This window comes from Anarrhichthys ocellatus, unplaced genomic scaffold (assembly GCF_004355925.1).
Source record: "Anarrhichthys ocellatus isolate YVR2014 unplaced genomic scaffold, GSC_Weel_1.0 scaffold35, whole genome shotgun sequence".
Classification (NCBI taxonomy): Eukaryota; Metazoa; Chordata; class Actinopteri; order Perciformes; family Anarhichadidae; genus Anarrhichthys; species Anarrhichthys ocellatus.
This window is the reverse complement of record NW_022280065.1, coordinates 2,547,652-2,566,589: the sequence shown is the minus strand read 5'-3', so window position 1 is coordinate 2,566,589 and position 18,938 is coordinate 2,547,652. Positions and strand designations below refer to the sequence as shown.

General features: G+C 45.8%; 1 protein-coding gene across 1 annotated transcript in view; it reads left to right on the top strand.

Moving 5' to 3' along the window:
• The first annotated feature begins 306 nt into the window (after window positions 1–306).
• Window positions 307–18,938, top strand: part of efna3a (ephrin-A3a) — a 55,813-nt gene continuing 37,181 nt past the window's right edge. The window contains exon 1 of the mRNA XM_031866403.1: window positions 307–916. Within this exon, the coding sequence (XP_031722263.1) occupies window positions 807–916 (110 nt within the window). The 5' untranslated portion in view covers window positions 307–806. The remainder of the gene's footprint in view (window positions 917–18,938) is intronic.

Below are 18,938 nucleotides of genomic sequence, written 5' to 3'. Positions count from 1 at the left end.
ATAGATAAAAAAAAATAAACTTTGTAGTTGTGGCCTGTGTTGTTTTATTAAAATAACAACATACTACTAAATCTCACCTCAAACGAAACATTAAACTACTGTTTATTATTATCTTCATCTTAAACCTAAACCCTTACCTGATGAGTCACGTATTTTGTATTGAAGAGGATACGTTTTCTCCACACAGTTGCTGAAATACACGCAAAGACGCACACGCACGCTCTCACGCGGGCCGCATGGTTTGAGGGGGCGGGGCCGCCGCACAGACTGACATGCGAGCGCATCTCGGCCATCAGAGGGCGGGTTTGTAGCGTTGTGTGCGCAGCGTGAGGCTGCTGCTGGTGCTGCTGGTGATGCTGATGATGCTGATGATGAGAGGAGCGCATGGTACACAGTCCTTCCAACGGAGATCCAGCGGCTTCAAAGCTGCGCAAAGAACGATAAACACCGAGCTCAGCCGTCAGCTGTGAATGCGGTAGCGTCGCCTGCGTTGTTCCTCTCCGATGAAAGCAAAGAAGCGCCAAACAAAACCAGGAGAGACTCGAAAGTGCGCAGCGGGCACGAGAAAAGAAGTCCAGAAAGGTTTTTAGGTAAAGATGCCCAAATGGCTCACGTCGCAATGGGATTTGAGTTGAAGAACACGTAACCACTCCAGAAGTCACCCCGGTTCAACTTGAAAAGGCGTTTTTCTTTATTTTTCAACCGCTGGGATGTTGTGACCGACTCGTCGCCTGGGACAGAAGGAGCGGGGACGCAGAGGGACGAGAGGGGAACCAGGGGCGGCGGACGAGCACCGGAGGGGGATTATGGCTCTCGCAACGTTTTCTCTCAGCCTCGTCACGCTGGCGCTTACAAACTTGCACCTGACGAGAGCCAACGACCGGCATGCGGTGTACTGGAACAGCTCGAACCTACTGTAAGTGGCTCTCCGCAGCGCATTAAATCGTGTGCCTCTTTGTTCATGCGCACCTGCGCTGATAACTTGTTTACAAAGACGGTGGTCGTACCTTCTTACAGACAGACGATGAGTAGAACAGCCATTTATTTCCACAGCTTTAAGATAAGACAGAATATCAACCTGATTGTCATCATTCAATATTTTTCATCTGTAAAATAATTTCTCCTCTCCATGGAGTCAGAGTACAGTAATGCATCTCCAGAGGGGAAGTGTTCTATCTCTGCGCCCTGCATGCAGAGTGGCTGCTGTATAAATATTTCATTTTTTTTTTTAAAAACCTCACTATCAGTGTATGCTTCATTGAAGCAGCAGCCACCTCTTCATGTGTCCCGCTTTCACTTCAGCGTTGTCCGTCACCTTACCTGCAGCACAAATACACAAATCACCCGGCACCTCAAACTTCCATAAATCTGTGTAACTGTAAATTCGTGTGCCCGCCACACGGACACTCGTGTTCCTCCCACAGCGGTGAGGTTTGTTACCTCGGGTAAGCTTCCCCAGGCTCTCTCCCATCTCCCTCTCTACCTACGAGCTGTGAAGCCGGCGTGCTGTGTGGGGGCAGAGATCGATGTGGATTCTACTGCCTTTGTCTTCTCATTAGCCAACAGTGAATCCATCTTTCTCACATTTTTTTTATCTCCTCTCCCCACACAACCTCCCCCTTCCTCCCCTCTGTGTTCCCTCCCCTGTCCATTTGTATGCACCTCATACACGGGTCTCTTCTATCGCCTCTCTGTATCTCATACTTGGTTATTTTCTTCCCTCTCCTATTTTTGTGCCGTGTCTCACCAGCCGGCCTGTCCCCTCCAATTCTCTCCCCCCCCCCTGCATCTCACTAAACCCCCCCATCTGCTCCTGGTCCCTCATTCACCTCCCAGGCTCTCAGCTGAAAGTACACACATACAGTAGATGATTAGAAATTGCATGAAAGTCATTTGAATGCACACGGACGTGGGGGTTTCCCTCAAGTCAAACAGTTAGAAAACTGCCATAAAACCTAATGGGAACGGTGCAGCACTGCCTCCTCCTCATTAATGTCAGCGTGTGGATGGCAGAGTCACATTCTCAACTATTCCAGATTTATAACTGCAGCTAATCCCGTTAGTCTGATGCGAAAATAGAGGAGTGGCATATTAACTGATACTTGCGTTTAAGCTCTGTTAAAGTGCCCGGGTTTTTGAGTGTCACAATCAGTATTAGTCCTATCCATCAATTTTAATTAGGCCTTCGTGGTGTGCTCAGTCTAAAATTATTTTCGTGCGGATAAGGTTCCCAGTGTTAGCACATTTTGTGGCTTTGAGTTGACATTTATGTGTTAAAGTGACAAATATGTGCTCATGTTAATGAATTCAGAATACTGTGTGTGTGTGTGTGTGTGGGAGAGGGAGAGAGGCGGTGGTGGGGGGGATGGGGAACGGAGAGGGAGACAAAGTGCAGGTGTGGGTTGCCATGCCTGCATGTGCAGAACCTCTCCTTTCTTCACAGCGAGATACACAACTCTAAAATAATAATGCAAAAATTGACCCAGTTGGCAGGTAGCAGACGAATCCTCAGAAGCTGTGGCAAGAATACCGACGGGCCATCGAGATTTAAAAGGCCGCAGGCTCGGGCCCACTTCTCCAACGCCCCGGCCACACTCGTGGAGAACAGGCGGACGGACTCGCAGCTCCTTCCCTCCTCCGGCTCGGGTTCTAGAGACAAACTCAGGAGGGAGCTGTAAGAAATGAAGGCGGCGACAGAGAGCCAGACACCCAGAGGCCTTTGGGGCCAAACTCTGGTCGGGGGCCTTAATGTTTTCCCCTTGAGCGCAGAATTTAGCGCTGATGGTTACGGCCCAGCTGCAAGAAGTGGCATCGCTTGGAAGCCAAGCTGTTTGTGCCAAAAGCCATTTATGATAATGCGCATGCTAGAAATGTCTTTCTCTGGTGTATTGAAAGTCAAAAGGGGATTGTCACGTCGCCGATAGCCAGCAACACTGTGCTGTTTGATTCTTTGCAGCTTGTCTGAAGTAAACAACATCCGAGGCTTATTAAAGCTCTTTTTCCTCTGCCTCGGACAATTTAAGGCGTGATGTCTCGATTATCATAACCCAAAGTAATACCTCAGAGTGCTTTGATTACCTCCCCGGGTCCGTCACAATCCCACTCCCCCCCCCCCCCCCCCCCATTAGAATGTGTTGCTCTCAGCTTCCGCTCTCAGCAGTGTGCCTGGCCAACTCGTTACAGATGTCCCCGCTAATGGCTGACTGAGGCAGGGGAAAAAAAAAAAACACACACACACACGCAGCCCATTAAATCATCTCGCATCTGAGGCCATCTGCCAATTAGAAGGGGGAGATGTGGAACATCTTGAGAGCACGCGGGAGCAGCGGTGCACTGCGGTAGCCTCGCCTATCAACATGCAGCGTCCCGCGCTCCCGCCACCTCCTCCCATCAGGTGTTTGGCCTCGCCGGTTAGACGGGGCCGCATCTCCATAATTGGGATTCCCATGTCAGCATGATCAAAACAGCGCCGCTCTCCCACGTCTTCCACAAGTCGCCCAGTGTGTCCACTGATGCTCATAACTTCGCGGGACACCAGAGTAAAAAGCCTTTGCGCGGGCGTGGGGAAGGAACAGGGGAGTGAGTTTGAACATGTGTCGCACATCGCTTTGCTAAATTGCCATTCTCTTGCCTGCTGAGTGAGATGAAAGTCTTCTTCCACTGTTTGTGGCTGAGTTACAGATCTGCGCGCTTCATGCTACACATCACCACCCTGATTTAGAGCTGACACAGTCTCTGTCGGGCCCCTGGACCACATGACGGGAAAGAAACAACCCAATCCTCGGCACACCATATCGGGTGCTACGAAATAAATTATGACCTTGACAAATAGCCTCCCTGAGAGTTCGAGGTGCAAGGACGCGGTGGTCAATGTTGAGTCGAGGTGCCTTCTTCCTCAACATGCTTATTAACCGCCATGTTGGTCTGTGTGAGTGTGTGCAGACCCAGCTAGAGTTGGAGGTGGTTCCCTGCAGGGCAGAGCGGAACCCTGACACCCTGCATGAAAGGTTTGTAGATATTTAGTTGCACTTAAGGGAATTGTTACTGAGAAAATGAAGAAGCGAGAGAGAGAGAGATGAGTGATGAGAGGGAGAGAAGTCAGGAAATAGATGGAGGGAAAGAGAAGGATGCGAAGTGTGAAGAACATTACTGCAGGGCAAGAGGTGGGTGTAATGGAGAGATTGGAAGGAGAACATGCTGGAGAGGTGGAAAGCGGAGCGGTCTTTCAGAGGAAGAAAGTGAGGGGAAAGATTGATTGAGTTGGCCTATAGTCAGGAGGGGTGAAGGAGAGCGCCGGTTTTACCGGATGTGGAAGTTGAGGTTATTTGGCCGAGTGTGTTGCTGTTTTCTGACGAGATAATACTCACGGGAGTTGACCCGTGCTAATGCGGACACAAGGCCGGGGTCATCCATGTGGATGAGACAATAGCACCCGCCGTTCACCTGCCCCTCTGCCCCCCCCCCCCCGGCCCAACACCACGCAGACGGAGCGTCGGCTTAAGCGAGACAAGGCGATTTGATACCTGATTACATGCGCGTCCGTCTGCCCGCAGCTCCGTCTCTGGGGCGTCTCAGCAATTTTTGCATACAAATGCGTTTTATTCACCGCCATTCGATTTATTCCTTCACATTCATTGTACTGCATTAGATGGCGTGTATTTTCTGTGGTTGCAGTTGTGTTAAATGAGAATGTGTGAACACCACTGATTGAAAAGCGCAAATTGATCTTTTTTATACGTTTTTGAATTAGCCACGTCTCGCCATCCGTGATGAAGTATTCCCCTCTCGAATTATTCAAGTTGTTTGTGAACGTTTGAATGCTTCATAGTCTTGATCGGCCTCAGACATCCAGGAGATTAGTTTGATGAACAGCACTTTTAAATGGGTAGTTAACGTGACATCATCACCTGGCTTCATTATGCCGTAGTGGTCTCTCAAACCTGATTGGTCTGCTAAGCGGCGTGCTGGCCATTTTTAGCTCATAGGAGGCTGCTATGAGTCACATAAATGGATGGAGAAACACTGAAAGGAGGTTTAATGGTTCGTATGGATCCAAGAGTGGCTGAGCGGATCAATACATTTATATGGTATGGAGAGGTGAGTGGGCCCTGGCCAAACAGAAAACACTACACAGTGGCTTTTTGAGCAGCAATCGATACAAGTGCATCAGGTGATCAATGTCCAAATGTATTTTTAATTGGATTTCACGGCGTGACAGTCAATTTCCATGAAGTATTCTCATGGAGCTCAGGAAGCTTCGATGAAGTATAGCCTTGGACCAGCATGCTGGAGAATTGATTATCACGGGCTTGTCAGTCAGTGCTCCGGTGTTCACGCTCTGTGGAGGCCCCGACTGCGTCTACGCTAAGCGAGGTCTCGGTACAGTGTAAGCACGGGGCCGAGCACAGATTAATGGAAGAGATGTTTTTGAATAAGTCTGTTGGACTTAAACAAACTGTAAGTTATTCCTCCACAAGATACGAATCAAAGGCTTTCATCCCGGCATACATTTAGAATCTGCCTGCTTCACAGATTCAAAGGTTAGGGGAGAACATCGGTGCACAATACTAAGTCAGAGTAAACAGTGCATCCCATCACTGTAGGTGTGTTGTTAAGGGTTCTCCACATTTACAGTCAGACTTAATAATTTGAATAATTGCAAAGACAAAAGGAAAGAGTACGGAGGTATTGATGTTCATTCAAAGGGCTGTTGCTCTTGGAAAACACTAATTTGACTCTGCTTTGAACGCGGGTTCCAGAACGCGGGTCCCAGTGGATCTCAACCAGGGGTCCGGGGACCCACAGGGGTCCTTGAGGGTGTTTGAGGAGGTCCCCAGAAAAATATGGAATAGTTTATTTTTCGATATTTAATTCACTATAGGAGCAAATCCAGTGTGAGTAAGAATCACAAGAGTGACTAATCTGATCATAGGTTTTACTGAACCCTGCGTTATCTGCTCAACAGTTGACCAATATAATTATTGTCTTAATTATATCTAACAAGTGAAATCTTCAGAATCAGATGGAAGTCCCTGAAGGGAAATCTTATCAATTGGCGGTCTGTGACCTAATGTGCACCACTTTAAGGGTTCTTGACAGGAAACAGGTTGAGAAGGAATTGACAGGTTTTGTGGGCCGTTCCAGCCAGTGCTCTGATTAACCGTGGCCTTAATACAGAATTATGTTAAATCATGTTCGACGAATGAGTTAGCATCTGTTGTTATGAGAATTTTATTTATATATATATATATATATATATATATATATATATAGATAGATCCTCTTTTAGAAGGATGTTTACCGGTGAGCTTGGAACGTAACAATATGTTGACTGAAGGTTTTCCTCTGACAGTAGGAAACAGTTGAAGACTTAATTTTCCTCATCAGTCATTAGAAATGTAAAGTAACTTATCAAACAGACTTCACAGTTCACTCAGTTCTTCTAATGAATGTGTCATGTTTCACAAAGCAGATCTCTGATTTAATGGGATCACATGTTATAAAATTAGATGTGCTGACTGGCCGGTGTTTCAGGATGTCGAACAGTGACGTCGCACAACTTACTTTAGTTTATTTAACTTAGTCGTCAGGAGAGCTGTACCAGTCGAAAGTTGGGTACCAGTCGAAATGAGAAGCCTTTATTTAAGTCATGCTTTGTAATAAGTTCTGATTTCGGAGTATCGTATGTGTACCCAGATCTGTTCAATTTAGCAATATGTTAACAAAGTAGTAAGGCCGGCTTGCAGTTCCTGGAACATTGCCCTGCAGTCAGCAGAGAAACTGCCTGGGACACCATGGTCGGGTCACCGCAGGCAGTTTCATTCCGTGAGTGTTTTGGCATTCATTAAGTTTAAACATCGGTAGTAATTATACTGAACCCATCTTACTTGTGCTGTGCTCGATTGCTCAATTGTACTGTAAATCCAGTCTGGCGATTCTAAGTTCCAGGAGTCTGACAGGTCTGTTTATGTTATCTGCGTTATGGGATGGGCAACCTTTGCACCGCGTTGGCATGTTATGGGTGATTTTAGGGCAATGCTGCGAGGCTATCGGTGTTATAGTAGAAACACAAAATGGTTATTAACACCGGCTGGCTCAAAGGGAGCCCTATAGCTTGCCATGGCCCGATAGTGGAAAAGTGTCTATCTAGAGCTACCCCAGGTGAGGAAGGCACTACTTTCTTTTGAGGAGTCCAAAGAAAACCATCGTTAGGCCCTTCATATGCCATCAAAAGCGATTAGCATTCCTTGCGCTCCAAGGTTATAAAAACTGCACTTAACTGTCAGTGGGAAGCCACAGGAGATAGTCCTGATCCCAGCCAGGTAGAACCAATTTCAGACTCAATGATTTGAATGCAAATGCTTTCTACAAAAAGGGCTTTCCAACTTAGAATGGGAGCTCCACAGTACATTACACTGGGAGTCTTCACTCCGGTGCCCGTTACCCACTGGGAAATTACATTGCCGCTATGATGGAAATGGCTGCCATGTAGGAGAAAGATCAAAGCTGTTGATGGGTGGATGGTCACTGGCTGGAAGTTTGATTATTTGGGAAATTGGCCTTGTTACGCTACACGGCCTGGAAAATGATATGGCAGCCACAGCAGTGGGTCAAAATAATTTGTTTTGTTATTGAAGCAGAAGGCCTCTTCTGAGGTATGGCAATTGGGGTGATATTTTGCACCGACCGGCGCCCTCCGAAGTTATCAGTGTCCCTTCATAAAACAGGCAGCGAGTGAGGACACAGGTTTGTGCCCTGTCATATCTTGTTCTCTGTTCATTCCCTTCAGGTCTTGAGCCGTGACAGGTCCTCCCTCTAATGCTCCCGGGTGCTTAACAACAGCGGTGTTACGAGAAGTGGAATCTGTCCTCACAGCTTAGCGGATGATACGGCTCCGGGTTTTTCCTTTCATGCGAGGGCAATTTGGAATATGGGCAGCGTAATAATTAGGTATTCTGTTATAATTGAGATTTTTCTTTTTGACGACGTAATTATATGACGGTGTGAGACCCTTTGGCAGGCGTCGTCCCTGTAATGAGAATATTTGAAGAAAATGAATATCGCTCTCTAGTGCTCTGTGCATCTAGAATGACTACAGGTAATGTGACCCCTTCAGCGGCGGCAGCCGCCACCTCCGGTGCCTTATTATATCCCTGTTATATTGTTAGAGGGAACATTTAAATCAGTACATCTTCAAGCGAAACTGTTCTATTACAAATATGAGAGCAAAGTCTGTGGAGCTTGAAAGTGTGATGTGAGTGGATTGGACTGGAAGCTGTACCTACTGGCAGCCAAATGAGAGTTGTATTTTTGTGATGAAGCTGGAGGGCTGCTCAAATTTTTCCATTTGCAGATATTTTAATGCTCCTTCCTGGTGCTGCAGCTACACAGAGCATGGAGAGAGCATGTACCGGTTGTTGTAAACTATACAGTATGAACTGTCCACACAAGCCGTGATGCAGTGTTTGAGCCAGCATCACCTGTGAAGGGGTCAAATGGGCCCATTACTAGGGGGTCACTGCTCCATCCAAGAGCGACAATAAACAATAATGTGAAAGCAGAACACCCGGTGAGTGCTTCAAAAATGATATTGAAATGATATTACACGTATTATATAAGACATTATGACTCATTTTGATTTTGATTACGCTGAAGAAATAGAGAAATTTATGAAATCATATGGATGGAAACTAATCATCAAGGAAATCAGACCAATTTACTGTCGCTCTCATTCATTGATTACAGCTTCATTCCTGGAATTCAAATTAAAATAGCATATAAACATTGAATTGCTCCTTTTGTCACAGATGCCTGATCTGGCTGTTGGAGTCAGTATCGGCCTTTTGTCGGTATCGGTTCATCCTTATTGGTGATAAAATGTCAATTTGCTGTATTTAAAGTTCAATTTTTGGGTTTCTAGCGCCTTTTAGCCATCCGCTAGCTTTTTAGCTGACTTTTTGAATATGAAAACAATACAGTACATAGTGGCATTTCACTGCCAACACTGGCAGGGAAGCATGCAGTGAACAGGTTCATTTTATAGTTTGCCTAACTCACAAACTAAATGTTGATACAGCTTATGAAATCTAAAATTGAGAAGCCTGCTTTGACTCTGCCCTTGATTTTATGGGGGACAATTGGGTGCTGGACAGTCGTAGCGTCGGGACATTTTGTGTTTTAAAGGGGGGCCACTGTGGCAACGGCACGCTCCAACTCTGAATATTTAATACAAAGTCAGCGGATCAGAGTACAGCTCCGTCAGTGGCGCCACACTCCTTTCCTCCCGTCCCCGTTTCCGTATCTTCACCTCATCATTTAATCAGGTCTCGTGTTGGTCTGCATCAAAAATCTATTTGGAATTCATTTGCCGCCTTGATGTGTAAATTCGGTTATGGTTAATACATGAGCTACGGCACATGCATAATCATGTCTTTCTACTCGCACGCGTGCATTTCTTTCTCCCCCACTTCCTGGTGTTCTCACCCATTGATTTATATGGACAATACGTGACTCATCTCGCACTACTGGCATTCTCCATCAACGGGGAGGTTTCCTCTCCCCTTCCTCCTCTCTCTCTGGAGCAGTGTGTCGTGTTGGAAAGAGAAACAGCCCACCAGGCAGTCTGTTATTTGCATTTGTTACAGCAGAGGGGGGGGGGGTTGTTTGAGGAGGGGTGGTGCCCTGCTTGTTATCACTACATCTTGAATACTTCACTATTAATGAGCAGATGTGATGTGTAGAGCAGGGCCAGTTGTCCTGTTGGTGTACCGATCTACTTTGTTTGTTACGGTATTTGTTTGGTCGGTTGGTTCAGCTGCTCTTCGCTTGCTGTGGGCTACGTACATCTGTGTGAGATGCTCCCATGGACTTAGTAGCCACATTCTGTGGGCTTACAGTGTCAGAAATCTGCTTACATCATGATTTTTTCCTCTGATGGTAGCAACCTGGGTAGTGCTGTTTGGGGACCGTGTCTAGACGTATAGTTTGTAAAACTAGCAGACACACAGAGACCAGTCCAGATCCTCACCATGCTGTGTGTGGGTGTATAGAATATTAATGTCCTGCTGAGCGCTCTCACTCTTTGTGTGTGTGTGGCTGCTATAAAGTGGCCCTTACGGTCTGTCTGGGTTATTTGCGTGTGCACGCACACTGTACATGTTTGTGTGATTGATTGTTGGTGGTGTGTCTCTTATGGTCAGTCCCTTCCCGCCTGCGCTTCCTCTCCTTTCGTTGCGTCGGCCTCGCAGAGCAGCAGCCCTCTCCGTCTTTGTGTCTATAGTGTTCCCGCTCAGCCTTCTGCTCCCGCTCCGCTCGCACCTTGTGTGGAGTCGATGGGAAGTCCTCAAAGGCCGCTCCTCTCCACCGCATTGCCGTGCGTGGGAGGAGAGTGGGCACAACCGCCCATTCACCTCCTTTAATTTATTGCGCTGCCGCCATTGAGAGAGTGAATCACACACATTGCATCAGTATTTAGAAATCCCTTTTTTGCTCGCTGCACATGCATTTGTCCTTCTAGTACAGTGGAGGTGCACGCAAGAGAGAGGCTGCGTTTTCCCTTTTTCTCTACAGCCTGCTGTTTGTGTTTTTGTGTGTAGGTGTGTCTTTCAGCCTCGCATAAAGTATACGTACAGTAGGAGATAGATGGTTATGATAAATGGATTTGCTTTTTGCAGCACTTAAAGGGATTCTGTGCCACTTCCCAGGAGGAAGAGAGAGTGATAGAAAAAGTTACGACAAAAAAACAACCAAAAGGAAGAAGATGAACGTATGGTTGGGGGAGGGAAGTGTAAAAAAAACAAAAAACAAAAAAAACAGGAGGGAGATATAAGGCAGTGCAGAGATGTAAAGGCAGAGAGTGGAGTGGAAGTGGGGATAAGGGAGGAGGAGCAGGAAGGGGGATCTTCGTATATAGAGGAGAGGAAGAGCCTGTATGGAGAATATTAATGGCGTGTCAGGTAGTGGAGTATCTTTAAAGACCTTTTCTTCTGCTGCTCAAGCGTATTGTGTCGGAACAAGCAGCTTGGAGGCACCGCTGTAAAACCAGGAAGGAGCGCAGAATACGGAACTGCATCAATGGCAGAATTTCACCCTCTGGCATTCATTAAACCGACAATATCACATTTGGTGGATTTCTTTTTTTCCACCCCTTTGGTCCGGCATTAGGAGCATGTGTTTGGCATAATACAACCTGTTTATTAGAGGTGACTTGCTGATTTAGCAAACATTTACTCTAATCTATCTATCTACTGTATCCATCCATTCTCTTCTCTGTCTTTCTTGTTCACTCTGCATCTCTTCCTTTCTGTATTATACGTACATACTCAAATACACTTGCCAATTTTCACCGTTGCAGCTGTGTCAGGACTTTGAAATCCCTCCCAACACCTGTCAACGGCCGCTCTACTGCGAGAAAGAACCGCAGGTGTGTGTGTGTGTGTGTGTGTGTGTGTGTGTGTGTGTGCGTGTGCACATGCGTGAGAGGAAAGGAATCAAGAGTAAGGAGAGAGAGGGAAGAAGAAGTGAAGCTCATTTGCCACATGATTCAAGGAAGAAACATGGCTGACCTGAGTGGAAGCCTGTGTCACAGGTGACAGTCAGTGGCAGGGCCAGGAGGAGGCAGGAAGCAATACGGCATTCCTTTTATAGCGAAGCCACATGGATGCAAAAGGCATAGACGCTGTATGGTGGCAGGGTGAATAACAGCTGAGCACATTGTTAAGACTTAAATGATGTAGTGGGGAGAATAACATATACAGCCGGAGGTCGTTGTTTATGATGTGCAACGCAAGTGTGACACACGATGACGGCAAAAGATGGATTCCTCTCGTGGAAATTGGTTTAATACCAGGAGGTTTAATACCAGGAGGTTTATTCCCTGTGAGCCCCGACTGATGTAAAAAACATTGTCGGAATTTGAAAAAATTAAAAAAAACAAGAGACTGCAGATAATCAAATTCACATCTCTGGCGGTTACTTTTTCATTTGATCCCGAGTAATGTAAATTAGAACATCAAAGCCCTCTCGTCTTCGTCTCCGTCAACATAAATCCCGGCGGCTGAAAGTTTACTCGCAGCATTGTCACGATTCCGTAATATCTCTAACAGCGTCTGACTTGGCATTTGCAATTCATAAACCAGGTTGTAATCCCTAATTAGCAGGCTTTAATTTCCCTAACGGGAATGAACTTTTGGTCAAATTAGAGCTTCCATTAAGTTTTGATTCTAACCTCCAGCGCCTGCCTTGCAGGGCTAAATTAGTGGCAGGGAAACCATATCTCCAGCTAATGTGCATTGCCAGGAAGATGACAGCGGTTTCAAAAATGCCAGCGACATTAGCATTTCTGCGCGTGTGTGTGTGTGTGTGCGTGTGCGTGCGTGCGTGCGTGCGTGCGTGGTCTCACTTTTTAAATCTATAAGAAAAAAAAAATAATTTGCTGTTCGTCAGCAAAAACCCGACTCCCCCCCCCCCCCCCCTTGCCTCCTCCTCTTCATTAGACAGTTCATCAGCAATCTATCATCATATGTATTATTTATGAGCGGTTCATTCTAAACACGCAGCACGGGTTTCTATAGTTATTTACTTCTATTTTCAAACCAGCATCAGCCCTATTGTGTGTATATATGAGGAGAGGGAGCGAGCACTCTAAGCTTCAGAAAATGATGCTTTTCTGCTTAATGAGGCCTCGGTCCCTGCCAGCGTTGCCAACCCCCCCCCCCCCCCCCCCCAACCTGAGTGGAGAGCCAGGGGTTTGCTGCTCTGCCAGCCCTCCGCTCACTGCCTTGTATGCAAATACCTATTTTTCAATCAACCTTGTGGTTTCATTGTGAGGCGTTCGATATCAGTCCGGCCTCCGCAGAGACGGGCGGGGTCACCGACAGTAAACTGGCCGTGCGGTTGGATTCAGAGACGGGACATGATGGGGGTGTGTCAGCGCTGACTGGGTGTTAGCCCCACTGAATGCTGGGTAATAAGGAAACATCAGGTGCCAGAGTTCGGGGCTTACCGAATAGGTTAATCTGCATTATAATAACATAAGCCCTGACCTAAAGTTGATTGACTCACCGGGTAGCTTCTCTCCAGAGGCGGTAGAAACTCACCCAGGTGTCATAGAGCACACATTGTAATATTTGTAACAACATACTGCCCAGATTGGCAGCAGCTCTAATGAGGCAATTAAAAGTGAACTGAACTTAAAGTTTTTATTGTCAACATAATATTAATATTGTCCTGACTCTTACATTGTTATAACTATTTTGATATAAGGTCTTTTTTTCATTCAAAATTGTAGTTTGTGAAACTTTCACGACTGCCATGTGACACAACTCTCTCAAACCTTCACAAACATTCACTCCATCAAGTCTTTGATGAGGAACGAGCCACTAAAGTGAACATCCTCTCATTCAGAAGAACCAGTGAAGCCTCCTGATGCACAATAAACACACGAGCTGCTTATTTAGCTCTTTGAAATAAAATAAAAACTATAAGCTAAACTAAACTTTCATTATTTAAACTACTGACTGTAGCGCTGTTTTAACCTGGATTGTTTTTATTGATCTTTTCAAACTTGACAACATAAACATTCTAAACGGGCCCGTTTGTATTTCCTGCTGCAAAGTTTGTCAAAGCAGTAGCTGGCAGGAAGTAAACCTGGACCAAAGCTGTTGTCCTTAGCAACAGAATGCCAGTTATCATTTTTTTTTACCCCTTTTTGTCAAATAAAACAGCCTGATAAGAAAAAAATAATGACTTCAAGTTAATAACCGGTACACATGCAAGAAATCCTCAAAATTATTCCCAACCCTTTTATTTGGACATACTGTGTGTGTGTGTGTGTGTGTGTGTGTGTAAATATATCAATATGTCAATATTTGCCTGAACGTTTAAGGAATTATGTCCATATTTGACCATTCCCCATCTCATGATTTATGTCTAATACCAGCTCTCGGTACCAATGCAGGAAGTAGCGTGCCCTCTATGTGGAGGTGGTGGGTGGTAGAAGGCCAGAGTTTGAGTTCCGTCACAACAGACATTCAATTAATGTTCATTGTATTAATGATTTTACTAATGGTGGGTGTAAGCGGTGGAAAATGGATGGATGGATGGGTGTATTGTAGTATAATTTCAACAATATCTGGACCATAGTTTATTTGCCGTGACCACAATCTTTACCTCGTCTGTCATGTGCTTGCCATTCGCAGATATTGAAGTGATGGGCTTAAAATATCTGGTTTTAGTGCCTGAAAGATTGACATTCCACCCTCTTTCATCATTTATTGCCAATGTGCCCCTGAGCAAGGCAATAAACTTTAAATTCATCAAGTAACGCTGTTTACTGGCCGGTGGTACAGGACTGGTTTTACTGTGTGTGTAACCCTCCACCCCTGTGACTGTAAAAAATGCGTTGCGGTCTGCGTAAACAAAAGTAGAGTGTGTGTGTGTATTTATGACACACTGCTATCGGATCGGTACTCGGTAGCGGCCCATATGCAAGCTACCATATGATTCAGATATGTTATATGATATTGGAATCAGTGTCTGTTATAGCCGCTGAGCAGTTTGCACAAAGACTTGACTCTAAATCTCAGTACAGTCGCCTCAACTCACAAACTCAAATGCCAGATCTTGTTCTTTCCTCCTCTAAGCCTTCGATATACACCAAGAGATACGCTGTAAATCCACCAGGAGAGTCTTTACATCCTCTGTGCGAGCCAACAGACGTGGTGTGGAATCGACTCGGCAAAAGACTCTTAATCGAGGAGTAATTGTAAAAATGTTATTGAGTATTGAGAAATTATGCAAATGTAGTTCTTCCATTCTTTCCTCAAGATGCATGTAGAGCAATCATGACTAACTGATTAAAGTTTTGATTGGGGAAGGGTTTGTCCCTGCTATTGAGTTATTAGGGATGTGCTTTTATAAAACAGCTAATCAACTGAAAAAAGTCATTGTACGAGCTGAATAACATAACGTCTCACTAATCAAGGGAGAAGGGGCTTACGCACACACACACACACACACACATACACGCGCAGGCAGGAAAGCCGGTAACTCTGATTCCTCGCCGCAAAGCCCTGCAGGTGTGGTCCACTCCTCCTGCGCTGGCTATTAGCACAGCCTATCATTGATATTCATTCCCCGCTCCTAATTCCCCCACAGTATTTCTTTTCCCCCCTCTCACTTGACAGAGGACCGTGGGTTAAACGCCGGGGGGAGCGCTCCATCACGACGAGATCTGATCCAATTAAATACAGATTTAATCAGCCCCGCAGTCGGCGAGTGAATATGCAATGTGATCAGGCCGGTGGTAACTGGAGGCCCAGCGGCGCGGGAGCTGGTTTCCATCCGCGGGGCTGGAGGACTGGCTTAGCGGGTGACGAGACGCCTCGATCCTATCCGCCCTGTCAATTAAGCACGTCCGCATGTCTGCCCACAGGCATGTTGGAAAGCTGGTCCTGACTTCTCTGCAGTGCCCACAAACCTCTGCTCCGCCGACCCCTCAACCCGCTGGTTTAGAGTCGTGAGATGCTGAGGAGGCGAGGCGACATCTGCAAGATTTACCGTTGATGTAAACACACAATTAATTAATGATTTAGGGACTGGATTGTATCTGTGGCAGGTGGGAGCGACCTGGAGGAGGTTAATCTTTGGCTTGCTGGCAGAGCAGCGGCGCCCGTCAACCCGTGGCTGCGGGGGAGAAAACACCTCCCCTGCCCCCCTCGCCAGAGAAGGAAGATTCTCCCCTCCTTCCTCCCAAATGGCTGCAGCTGCTGATTGTTGAAACCTTTTACTCTGCAGAGGAAGCAGTCCTGTGATATGAAGTACAGCTCCCCAGTGCCCCATCAAAGTCCACTGTAACTGCTGTGTCACCTTCAGAGTTCCAAGGGAGGATCGCACATGCGGAGCTGCTGCAGCGCCTACTAATGAGAAGTCATTGGGAAAGGGGTTGCTTTTTTAACACAGCCCGGTGTCCCGGGTCACTTCAGTTACGACCCGAGGCTTAATTACAAATCCTGCTGTTTGCTGTGTGGTGGCGCGTGCCAAGTCTGTGACTAGATACTGTTGTGAAAAAGAGGGATTCTGGCTGTCACTCAAATGTGCAGCTGTAAATAAGTAATGCCTGCCTCAGTTAAGCTGGTCCCACTCAATGCAAGCGTAACACACCGTGGCATTAAGTGCACTGGTTAGCGTCTGAACCGAATCCAACCTGGCATGTAGATCACTGCGACTGGCGAATCTAACAAGCATGCCAGTCATTTATGTTAATGCAAACAAGCTCCCCTCATCCTCCATCTCTTTAATGTTTACAGCGATGAATTATGTGCTATCAGATCGCAGCCTCGCAACCCGAGTGCCATTGACATTCAAAGCACTCCTGCAACCTTTTATTGAAAAGCCCACAGAAGACAGGTGCCTTGAATTTGTTTTTGCATTTCAGAAAAGCTTATCTCAGTCTATTGTGTGTGTGGGGGGGGGGAATAAACCCCTGCAATTAATACAGCAATGACTTGAGGAGAACTGATTGTGCTTCCCAATGAAAGGTCTAAAGAGGTGTATTTGTTAATTACACCGCGAAATGATTCCAATTCTTAGTGTAAGCATTTCCGCCACATTCGGCCCCTGGGATGGGCATCGGTCTCTCTCCTCTGCCACCTCAGATCAGTAGTCTTTAATTGCCTCTTGTGTTCGGAGGAGAAGCCGCCTCGCTTGTCATTTGCAGGTGTAAATGAGTTAAGCAGAGAAAGGTTACTCTCGGCCCCCACAGGACCGCGCAGTCCTTCGGGGTGGTCCTTCCTCACCCCTGGCGTAGTCTGATATCTCAAACAGAGCCGTGTTTGAAGTGCTTGGTTGGGTGCCTCCGCTTTCTGCACCGGCGAGAGTCGCGCTGCTTGTTCAACTCCGGCAGCCCCTCTGTAAGTTCCCTTCCTTTTTTTGATTTGCATACCCAACAAACAGGAAATTGTGTTCATTTGTATGCAAATGTGTTTGTCCCCAAGGCTGGGATTTTGAATTAAAAGTTTTACCGTCCCATTAATTCCAAATTACACACAGGCACTGACACGGGCTCCTCCGCCCGGCAGGAGGGCATCCGACTTACCATCCAGACACATCTCTGTCAGTTTGGGCTGTTTAGTTTGCCATCTGCGATAAGGAGTCTGAATTTTGGATTGAATCTGGTCCACTGATTTGCAGACTGATCGTTTGCGCCACGTTGCAATCTCCTCTTAATTATCTCACGGAAAATATGCAGAGATTTGGATGTGATTGATATCCGGGGATACTACGAGAGACAGACGCGGGGAGGCCTTGGAGTGGTTGACTGACGGCTTGCAAGGAACACGGTGAATGGGGGGGGGGCAGTGGTGAAGGCCGTCCACTGTGCCGATGCAGCACACCTCATCAGCCCTGCTCATTAAAATACATGTACAACCTTATGAAAAATGCATGACCCCATCAATGACGTGGGGCATGTATGGCCTGATGCTGACAGTCAAGGTAATGTGAAAAATCAGCAGCTTCACACAGGCTGCTGGGAAAGGGACTTTGCATAAAGGGCCTTGTCATAGTGTTGCAGATCAAGCACTAACATTGTTTTAAATCCAGCCGGAAATCCTGGCTGTCATATTGAGCATAAGATGGATAGAATTCTGCCTTTTTAAGTGTTTGTTTACAAAAACAATACAATAAAAGAAGGTTGCAGTTCACCCCGGATGGTTTTTTGCTATTTGAATTTACGCAAGGGAAGCCGAAGCAGCCAGGGACGCTCAGAATAATGAATGAGAAAGTGTGAGAAGAAAAGAGGAGTAAATGAGAGAATGTGATGGATCAGTGGATGTTCTGATCCACCTATCCAGTGCCAAAAAGGCTAGCATTGTAACATCCAGCTTTTTAATCAGGTTGTTTCAGTATGGACTTAATGCTATAACCATGAAGTGATAAAGGCATTTTATTGGGCTGTTCTTACAGTATAAATTGCTCGTGTTCTTTTCTCCTCGTGCTCTTTAGTTTTACTGCAACGCTTGTTAATTATTTATTATGATTTGTCCACATAGATCAGGATTAGTACTTTTATGCATGTGCTTCTTCATCAGTGCAAATTTGGAAAAATACAAATCAAACCTGATTTTTTACAAAATTGTTGCAGCTGCCGGATGAAAATCACCATCTATGAATGTGTAAAAATGATTAGATTTTGCACACAGAGAAAGACACACACACACACACACACACACACACTCACACAGCAATGTTCATCCATTAATAATGCATTGAGCACATCGTGTACACATGCAGAGTTTTGGCAGACATCTGATGTCTCTGTGTGATGAGCCAAGGGGGACACATCACTCTCTGACTCTCCAGTCAGAGAGTGATGGTGGCAGAGTGTGGGTGCCAGGTTTGCTAATGAAAGGGGGAATTTGGCGGTGTTGTTTCAATGACTTTAAAATGGCTTATCTTCTTTGGAGGTGGTACAGAACCCGACCTGGAAGGAGCCAACGCTAAAAATGAGTGATGACTTACAATCAGTAATGTCAGCTCAAAGGGGAATTAAACTCCAACAAATCAACTTATTATGGCTTAGACTAATGGTCTTAAGAAACATTACTAGATTTTTATCAGACCTAATGTATTCCTTGAATGTGGTTTATTGCTTTTGTCTTGTTGAAGGTTGCACATACTGTATCGTAGACGATATGAGAACCTTTCATTTTGTTAGAATAAACACATTTAAGTCAAAAGTAAAGAGAAAAAGAAGAAGCTACCTTTTCAAAAACTGATACAGAAATAAATTGTATATTGAATGAAGCACAGCTTTCATTCTGTGTATAACAATCTGTTATCTCCAGTGCTGCTAATACAAAATGTAATTATAGTGGCAATACTTTATCTCAATCATGAAACAATATTCAGAACATCTATTGAGAGAAATTGGTTTGCAC